The following is a 10,028-nucleotide window of genomic DNA, read 5'->3' as shown; positions in this document are numbered from 1 at the left end:
ATGCTGGTATATTGAATGAGGAGTTTCTTGCCCGTGGCTTCATCCATTAGCTGCTTGGTAAACTTTATTAAGTTTGTTCGTACCGTTGTAAGAAACTTCATTACAGAAATATCACTGAGAAACAACAAACGCGTTGGCCAGTAAGTGAAATTTTTATTATTATTATTATTTTTATTATTATTATTATTATTATTATTATTATTATTATTATTATTATTATTATTATTTAAATTTGTACCAGCAGATAATTATTTGAGAAAGTTATGGTTAATCAAAGCCGAAAGTCAATGATTTTCAAATGCTTTACTTACGCTTTTCGGCAAAGGAAAGCATTTTTAGTCATATTTTAAAAAATTCTTAGCAATAATGTTTTATTTAAACATTCTAATATGTTTATCATTGCTACAAGCATTTTAGTCACAAGTCTCATGAGCATACGTTTTCTAAGTCTGACCCTATTTACATTTTTATTAACTTGTCTTTTTATAACATTATATTAGGCAATGAATACATAATTAGACGAAGGAAAACAAGTATGTATTTGATGGAATTTTGAGTTCAAATACTCAACTTGACACAGCTGCTTATTCAAAGAAAACATATCTAATAAAACGTTCAGTTTGTCGTATTCACTTTCAAACCTTCGTTCACATATAAGTCACATCTTGTTCAGTTGCCTATTCAAAGCTAATATATATAATAAAATGTTCATGTTGTCTCATACACCTTGACATAGTTTGTATTCGGAAATGAATCGACAGTAACGTACATCTTGTTCTGCTGCTGAATGTAGCAGACATTGTTTGGCGACTCTATCCCATCTTTCTTTCCCGCTAGCTGAGTCATCAGGCCACTTGGCAGGTCCAGGCACATTATATTATTACTTAACCCACCACAGATAAGCAACTGGTTTCCCACCTCAGTGATCCCTGTTGGTCCTCTCAGAGCAGGGTCCTGGAATGTCTGGAGAATGTTTAGATTCATGTCCAGTCTGGTGATTGTGTTCGTTTCATAGTCTGAAACATAAATTGCCTTTGTCGGACCTTCACTGACAACTTTCAGATAGGAAGGTTTCTTAAACGGGCTGTTAGAAAACCAACCTTTAGTAACTTTCTTTATTACTTTCCCTTCCATATCCATCTTCTCCACTACCCCGTCGTTGTATGAAACAAATAAATTATTGTTATCGTAACCAACACTACAACATTCACCATCCACACTGATGGAATTCCCAAGGGAGAGTTGTCCACATGTCTCCAGGAGCAGAATACTCCTATGTGAACTAACAGCTACCCTGTCTCCAGGGAGGAGACACATACCCAATAGCCCTGTTGGCACTCTGAACTCGTCCACTAAGCTGCAGGTGTTGAGGTCCACCAGCTCCACTGTTATGCTATTGAAGTCAGCCAGTAGCAGTCTATCTCCAGGCAGTTCGAGCAAGCTGGTCAGCCAGCATTCGCTGGTGTTAGATGATGTCTTGACAAGGATGCCTGCGGTTGGAGTGTACTTCAGTTTGGCCAGGCCAGTTCTGATTGTTGTCTGCTTTTCTGTAAAAATGACAACTATGTAACCATACACCACAACATTGTTAAAACTTTAGTACTTTTGTTACAATGTTGAATGTAGATGTCGTTACATGTATGTTGTTCACGTTTGCCTTTTTAATGTTGTTCTTGATAATATATATATATGTGGTGAATATCGTTAAACCAACATAATTTTACAGTTTTTTTTTGCAACATTTTGCAAACACAGTATGTTAATAGGAAATATCAAATTAATTGATTGATTTGTGGTGTCGTATATCTTCGAGTTGTTGCTTCAATTCCATATCGCACGAGATTATAGTAAATGTAAAGTGATACAATACAACAGATAAACCGACTATATTTATTATTTTTATACAAATATACAAGACAATTTAAAGTAAATATAGCAATTTGTATTGAGGGACTTAAGTTGACTTTGTGCACTAGACTAAACTGTCTTTTAAATGATGCAATATTTGAAGTATGAGTCTTACAATCGAGGATAATTTTACGATTATATACGGTATATCCTCATTGATTGTAGTCGTTTTAATCGGGATGAGTCGTTGGGAGACGTTGGCCATGCTTCGTATGTGTGACTTAACGGTGTAGGAACGTAGATTATGTGCGATTGTACGGTAACGGTGAGGTAACGGTAATATACGTATTAACCACGGTCAAGTACGGTAAGCCACAATTGCGTTTAGACCTTGCAATGATATCATACGATTACAGGCAATTACTAGCAATCACTTGAGCTTGCAGAAAATTGTAGTACGACCGATCACGAGGAAATACGGTGTACCAAGACTTCACACCTTTCGCAATGATTGGAGACACATGAATCCGTACTTAATATGCCATCGGAAAAAAATTGTCCATGAGGATGTTTAAGGTCTTTTAGCTCTAAACAACCGCTTATAAATGTTCCTTGTATTTTTTAAAGGCTATTCTTAGCCTACACAACCTGGCATAACAGGATCGAGAACTGGCCGAGCTGATTGCATTTTGAAGAAATATAAAATGGAGGACGATTTCTGTTATATCGTGTTTCATGTGTTCTATGTATTGCTCCTAGCATTGTTGTGGAACTTTAGATAGCAGTTGCGATGCTTTTGTAGTACTCTCGGCGTAAACTATATTAGCCTCGCCATTTATCGTTGCGTAAGTAATTCTCGTTATTAATCGTTCATAAAGCAAAGGGAGTGCGCATTGTATACGCAATAGGTCGTTTTAGAACATAGGTCATTCTTAACTGCTATCGACGACAAACATACACGATTAGCTACGAATTGCCACGTCTGATGGTTAAAAGAATGTGCCAAATTGATGCAATAGTCTACGATTTATAAAAACCGCAACTACACAACGACAGTTTTAAAGGGTTTACTTCATGATTTCACAGGATCACACACCACTTTCCAAACTTTATGAAGATTAGCTACGAAAAAAATCATAATTTCTCCAGAATCACCACAATCGTAGCAATAGCCGTAAAAGTGACAGCCAGGCTTTAAAATTTGACATGTATAAAGAAAGTCCTGTGTATTATTATTTTCAAAATATTCTTTGAGTCACCTGCTCATGATTTTAAACATATTGCAACTTCTTTGTAAATAACTCAAAGGACAAGGTCGTGGTAACCTTAATTAGTCATAAAAACGATGTCCCGCCAGGCGACTTATCCGACATGCGGAAATCTAGTATCAAAAAGCAACCCCATATAGAGAGTTGAATGGAATTGTAATCCTGTGAGTGCCTTTGAAAGACAGGTTGTTATGAAAACAAATACTGTTTAGTTAAAGGGTAATATAGGTTAAATAAAAGGTTTAAAAAAACACACACAAAAACATTACCGTGTTTTTGTTTTGCAGATGTTTGCGTCCCACTAGGATTCAGGGGTGATTCTGTTTCTGTATTGGCCGAGAATGTCTTGGTCGTTTCGGTAGCCTGGATGTCGCTATCTGCTGAAGTTGTATGCCCGTCCCAACCTGCATGCACATTGTTAATGGTAAAAACATCAAACATAGTGTCCTTGTCGCCCTAGTCGTTTGTTGTGGATATTGCTCTCTCACATATCTGGTTTGTATCTTTTTGTAGTGAAAAAACATATAACTATTTTCATTAAATGAATCAGACCTCACCTATGTTTTATTCTACTTTTCAACATGGTATAATTGTTATATCAATTTATCTCTCGATTCAATAGTATCAAATTTCGGCATTTTAAAGGATAATACGCGACTCAAAAATCTATGTTTGAACTAAAAGCGACACTAAAATGTACAAGATATGTTGAAATGTTATAGAAAGATCAAAATAAATTACTTTTGCATAAAAGCAACTTAAACAAATACAAGTACCTAGAGCATTTGCAGTAGTCGTTTCTTCAATAGAACCGATGCCGGTCTTGGAACCAAGCACTTCCTCAGTGATGGGGTCCTTTCTAAACTGATACTCGTGAATTGAATGTTTTATGTTTATCTCGACAAGAGTTGATTGCAGTTTCTTCAGCACGTTCTTGGCTGTGTGGGCCTCAATAAACAGCTGGTAATTGTTATTCTCGTGAGCTTCTAGTTCTTCTTTGATTTTATTTACCTCTATCTTAAGGTTGTCACATTCTGATTTCAGAGAGTCCAGTAGGGTTTCGTTCATGCTTTGCATCTGTGCAATGATCTTCAGAAGTGCGTTTTCACGTTCATCAAAGTATTTGTTTATCTGATCTCGATAATTTCTTATATTAGCAATCTCATGTTCCCCAAAGCCTTCTACGAGCTTAATGTTTTCTTTAATATTGTCCACGCATACATCAGTATCTCTCAGTAATTGAACAATGATTTGTTTTATTGCTTCATAACCTTGACCCTCTTTGAAGGCTTTAGCAATTTCTGAAATGATCTGCTGTTTACAAGATTGATGATCAAGGACTGAACAATGTCCGCAGTTAAGTGTCTGATGGGTCGGACAAAAGTATTTTATACATTCTTCAGGGTGGATGTCACAAGGCTGTGTGCTCTCTTCTTTGATTGTAAAATCTTGCATAGTAGGAGGCATGCTGCTCTTGTCAAGAAGTGTATGTGACTTTGTTATTCTTTGTTTCCTGTGTACGTGTGTGTAATTGGAGCACATAAACTCCTTGCAGAAGGTACAATAGGCTTCGGCTGGAAGGGTTTCTCCATCCTGGAAACAGGGCTGGCAGTGGTTCGTCTCCAGAGCAGAGGCGTCTGTCTGGAGTTTCTTGCCCGGGACTTCATCCATGAGCTGCCTTGGCTAGCACAACTGTGAATTTATTTACTGCGTTCCGACTATTTTCAGATAAAAAGAAAACCATTAAACATTATAGAAGTAGCATCTAGATACAACAAACACGTTGGCCAGTCAGTCACAGCTTTTGAAGATAATGATAAAATAGAGAGGAGTCCATGTAAGATCAATAAGGCTAACCATCTAGATTTCTGTATATAATTATCGATGATAAAATGTCCATAATATTCAAATGGGCGAGAGTGGTTTTGGTTTAGGTGAATGCCTCTCACACAAGATGTTGTGGGTTCGATCCAAATGCGGCTGAGAATGGTCTAGGTTTTTTTGGTGACCGCCTCTCACCTTACAGGTTGTCGGTTTGATCACCACCAAGATAAGATTAAGTTTGTGGCATTGCTGTCCGCCCCTTGCCTAACAAATTATGGGGTTTTGGTGACTGTCCGTCACAAACAGTTTGTGGTTTCGATCACTTACTTGATAAGAGTAGTCAAGCGATATTCTGACTACCTCTCAAGAGGTTTTCGGTTCGATCCCTACCAGAGGTTCCTTTTTATGGCTTTCAAAAACAGACAGGTACTGGTCATTCGGAACTCCTCGGCCATTTTTATCGAAACAGCCTCGGATGTATGCCGGTACATCAGTAGAAGTAGTTCGTAAAATCTTCAATTATAGTATTAATTGTATGAAGTCTTTTAGCTTGTAATTGTATATCCAAGTTAAAATTGATTGCCAGTGAAGTGTATTATTGCCAACGTAATCAAGTTTCACAAGAGTTAAGTCATTAAGTTTAAATGCTAAATAAAAAATACTATACAATTTACTTGCAGCGTAGTTAAAGTAAACCGATTTCTAACATTGTAAACCGTCCATATACATCCGGGATTGTTTCGATAGAAAATGGCCGAGTAGTTCCGGATGAGGTAGTGGTAAACGAAATCCGCAGTCTACACACTCGAGTCAAACTATTTCAGCACAATGTAAGATTACAAGTTACAATCGTGATAGACTGTCCCTAACTATGGTGCAATCTCAGACAGGATGTTGTTAGCTCGAACACCACCAAGAGCGATCTAGCGATATTTCCGGCCGCCGTTGAAGAGGTGTTTGGTGCTATTCCTACCAAAATTACTTTTTACGGCCCCTCAAAGAGCACACACATACAGGTTAAGGAAATGAGCGCAAGTCATCACAATCGTGTTATGATAAAGCAGCACAAAGTAAGCTTCAAAATGTGAGGCGTAAAAAAGAATAAAAAGAATATATTATTAACCTACATGTATTAGTAAAAACAGTTTAACTGACAAACCTTGTGTTTAATTAAATACGTTTACGTCGTTGAATGAACTATTGAAAGAGAAAGTACATGTTACACAGACAAAATTTATACTGCTTAAATAATTTACATTCGCATGATAATGTATTCCAATATATTGTCTACAGAGAGGTATAATGGGAGAAATCTATTATGCAATCTGGTCATATACCTGTGTCCTTAACGGGGCTCATACCTCAACCATTCATTATTTTAAATACTTGTATTGCATTTCATAAACATGGCGTTAAAATCAAGAATGCTTGCGGGATATTTTGCCTTATTTAGCTTTAAAATATTTTTGAAAGGTTTATGTCAGTCCGAGTTTAACACATTGTTAAAAATGGTTTTGTAAACGTATTGAATTTCTTTTTTATAAAGTTTTGTTCAGGTTTACTACTATTATATCTGATTGAAATAGTGCCAGAATTTATAGTTAAATGATCTTACATAAAAACTTTATAACACAGTTTTAGCCACAACATTCAAAGGCTTTAAGTTTATAAAAAAATGAAAAGTTTATATCACCCCGAGTTTTACACATAAGTAACAAAACAAAATTGTACACGTATTATTTGTTGTTATTTATTTAACTTGAATTCCTGTTTGCATGACATCGTACAAAAGTTTGTTTTTTTTTAATTAAGGGCGTATTTCTGGTTAACGACTAAGATAAAAGATAATATAAGGCCAGAATCTAAATGATATTCTTTATTGAAACAGAGCCTTTGGTCAATCTTAACGTACACTACTATAGGATCCAAACAAATGTGTTGAAAGCATTATTGTTAAATTACGTAAGAAGAAAAGGTTTACAGTTGGATAAAACACTCAATGGAAGCTGTATAGGAAACAACTCTAGATAGTAAAATGAGATGTCAGGATTTTTGTTGCCTATGTGTCATTGTTATTATAACTTATGGTGTATGGGGGGTGAATCTTAATCAAATTGCATGGCCATTTGTTTTCTCTCTTCGGTACGTTATTGTCAAACAGATCCTACTGTTGGCTACATATCTTAATATAAATAGCAAAACAGAGGAAGGGGGAAAGTATGTATGTTCAGTTGAAGCATACTGATGTATCCCATGAAGTATATTTATTTGTAAAGAAAATGACCTTTTTAATTTAGGATTTAAGTTGGGATGAATTTTAAATGGTTTGCCCTTTTCAATACTTATAGATTTTTTATCGTGTATCAGTATCATATATCAGTACCAGTTAACCAGTTGTGAGTTCTTAATGAGCTATCAAATCATACCCTATGGGTTACAATCCAGCACAGTGAACGATCCTAGGTGAAGTCACGATCAACTTTGAGTTCTGCACGTTTGACTACTCAAGATGGTATCCCCTTTGAAAGGCAGAGAAAACTATTAACATGTGTGCTGTTAAGCGAAATATTTAAAAATGTAAATAAGAGAGAAAGGCCTTGAGATGTTGGTAACCCCCTCTCACACAACAGGTTATGAGTTCGATTTCTACCATGATGAGAGCGGTCTAGTGGTACTGTCGACTGCCTATTACCCAATAGGTTGTTGGTTCTATCACCACGACGATGAGCTTTACCAAATGGCATTAGAATCCGACCTTAACCAAACAGGTTTCGGGGTCGATGTCAATCAGGATGAGAACGGTCTAGTGATATTGGTTACCTTCTCTCACCCAACAGCTTGTGGTCTCGATCCCCACAAGGATGAGTGTAAACTAGTGGTAATGCTAACCTTCTCTCACCCAACAGATTGTGGTCTCGATCCCCACAAGGATGAGTGTAAACTAGTGGTAATGCTAACCTTCTCTCACCCAACAGCTTGTGGGTTCGATCCCCTGCGGGATGAGAGCAGACTAGTGGTGTTGGTGACCGCCTCTCACCCAACATACTGTGTGTCTGATCACCACTGTCCGCCCCTCACCAACAGGATGCGGTACCTTTATTAGAACGGTCTAGTGGTATTGGTGGACGCCTCTCAAGCAACAGATGTTTGGTCATTCGGATCTCCTCGGCCATTTTATCGAAAACAACCTCGGATGTATGCAGGTACATCAGTTGAAGTAGTTCGTAAAATTTTGAATTATATCGTTAATTAAATGTAATGTTTCAGAGTTGTATTTATTGATCTAAGTTTAAATTGATTGCCATTGAATTGAATTATTGCAAACATAATTAAGAATTCCAAGAGTTAAGTCACAAAGTTTAACTGCTAAATAAAATTACTACGCGATCTACTTGCAGCGGACTTAAACGTACCACTTTTTGAGTATGTAAACCGTCCAAATACTTCCGAGGTTGTTTTCGATAAAATGGCCGAGGAGATCCGAATGATGTTTGGATACTTTCTCGCGGCCTCTCAAACACACACACAGGTACCGGTAAAGTAAATAGACTGGAATGATTCATATCTGCTATCAGCAGTCTTCACAATCGATTATATTAAATCAGCACATAGCAAGATTTAAAAGTATGTGACTGAAAATAGACAATACATAATTAACTTATTGGTAAAACAAAATAAACAAACCTTCAAAATCCCTCTGTTCGAATTATTGAAACAGAAAGTACATTGTAATGCACACACTCAGTTGTACAGCTTAAATACATGCTTTGCATTTGCATAGCCATGGCATGATTGGTTAAATACAAAGGTAAAACATAGTATTCAGGATTGCATTTATTCACCAGTGTTTGCATTGTAAACATTATGATGAAAAGACATCGTTTAAAGCGGATATGTTTATCAACGAGGAGAATCAATCGATAAATATTATTACGATATGTTTTATTGAAACGCAGTTTACGCAAAAAATCGGGGCTACGAATAGAAACGTGCGATCTTTATTGGAACAGCGCCCGTGTCCGTCAATTTTAAAGGACTTATGGGTACAAACAAACGTTTTGAAAGCCAAATTATTAATTAATTGTTGAAGAAAATGTCCGCAGTTGAATGAAACACTCATGGTAGGGTCGATCTGATCAACTGTAGATAGTGAAAAGAGATATTTTGAATGTGTTGTTGCCCTGGCAATAGATAAAGTACATTGATAGTTGAAATAATAGTATATCTTCAGTAAATTGTTTTCATTATTGTCTACTGATGGTGCAAGGGTTGTAAATCTTAATTAAATGTCGATGGAACATTTTGTAATTTGTTTTCTCTCGTTTTGTATAAGTGTGTACAGATGCAACTGTTGTCTTGATGTCAACAGCAAAATAGAGGAAAGGGGGTATGTATGTTCTATTGAGACATTATGAGATTGTATGCATTAAAAAGAGTTTATTTGTAAAGAGACCTGTAGTTTGTTTTGAATTTAAGACTTAAAGATGCACTCTTACTCCCAAATAAGATTTAACACAATGAATACAAATTTCTTAATTATACCAAAACGGATGAACAAATGTCGAAACAATGATGCTTATGAAGGATTCCGAGTTAGATTAAAAATAAATGTGCAGAAAACACGGTATTGCTTGCTACCTTAGTAGACCATAGTAGATCGCAGTAAATATGTAAGCATTCACCAATCATTTAATACTTTTGCATTTTCAGCTATTAAATACAAGGTTATAATATTGTTTATAGTAATTAATACTTTTTTTCATAAATGCATTATTTATTAAGTTGTTGAGGGTGTTTCATTTAAAGTGTATGCATGTATATATGTTTTACATGTGTATGTATTGATTTGGAATAAGAGTGTCAATTTAAGTTATGTTTGGAAGTAAATTGAAAACGTTTATCCTGTTCAAATCCGATTCATATTCTTCTAGAAGTACTATAATTACCAGTTAATCAGTAGTGAGCTTTCAAAACAAACCTTGAGGGTGAGAGTCTGGTAAAATAACTGGCTCGGTCAAAACAAGTTCTTCGGTGAAGTCATTATTAGCTTTGAGTACTGCAAATTTGACAACCCCTTCCGAAGATGGT

At 36.1% G+C, this 10,028-nt stretch overlaps 1 protein-coding gene across 7 annotated transcripts; it reads right to left on the bottom strand.

Annotated features, from left to right (window-relative positions):
* Positions 1-236: 236 nt before the first annotated feature.
* Positions 237-8,760, bottom strand: LOC128220243 (uncharacterized). 7 transcript variants are annotated; one of them, XM_052928559.1, is made up of 6 exons: positions 8,625-8,760; positions 7,367-7,459; positions 3,893-4,834; positions 3,386-3,520; positions 1,320-1,547; positions 237-1,016 (listed from the first exon to the last, which is right to left on the bottom strand). In XM_052928559.1, exons 3-6 carry the CDS (start codon positions 4,785-4,787, stop codon positions 709-711), a joined length of 1,566 nt encoding a protein of 521 aa, XP_052784519.1. In that variant the 5' UTR covers positions 4,788-4,834; positions 7,367-7,459; positions 8,625-8,760; the 3' UTR covers positions 237-708. The 7 variants fall into 7 exon arrangements, with proteins under 7 accessions (XP_052784519.1, XP_052784513.1, XP_052784515.1 ...); XM_052928553.1 differs by having other exon boundaries at positions 237-1,547; XM_052928555.1 differs by lacking the exon at positions 8,625-8,760 and adding an exon at positions 8,035-8,248 and having other exon boundaries at positions 237-1,547.
* Positions 8,761-10,028: the final 1,268 nt, after the last annotated feature.

Source organism: Mya arenaria, chromosome 15 (assembly GCF_026914265.1).
Source record: "Mya arenaria isolate MELC-2E11 chromosome 15, ASM2691426v1".
Lineage (NCBI taxonomy): Eukaryota > Metazoa > Mollusca > Bivalvia > Myida > Myidae > Mya > Mya arenaria.
The sequence above is the reverse complement of the archived record's forward strand: the minus strand, read 5'-3'. Positions and strand labels throughout refer to the sequence as shown.

Excerpts from the sequence above, each read along its gene's own strand:
- LOC128220243 (XM_052928553.1), bottom strand. The coding sequence starts at position 4,787 with ATGGATGAAGTCCCGGGCAAGAAACTCCAGACAGACGCCTCTGCTCTG. Across the intron at positions 3,521-3,892 it reads GACTACTGCAAATGCTCTAG|GTTGGGACGGGCATACAACT; the intron begins GTACTTGTATTT and ends ATGTGCATGCAG. Across the intron at positions 1,548-3,385 it reads ATCTGCAAAACAAAAACACG|AAAAGCAGACAACAATCAGA; the intron begins GTAATGTTTTTG and ends TCATTTTTACAG.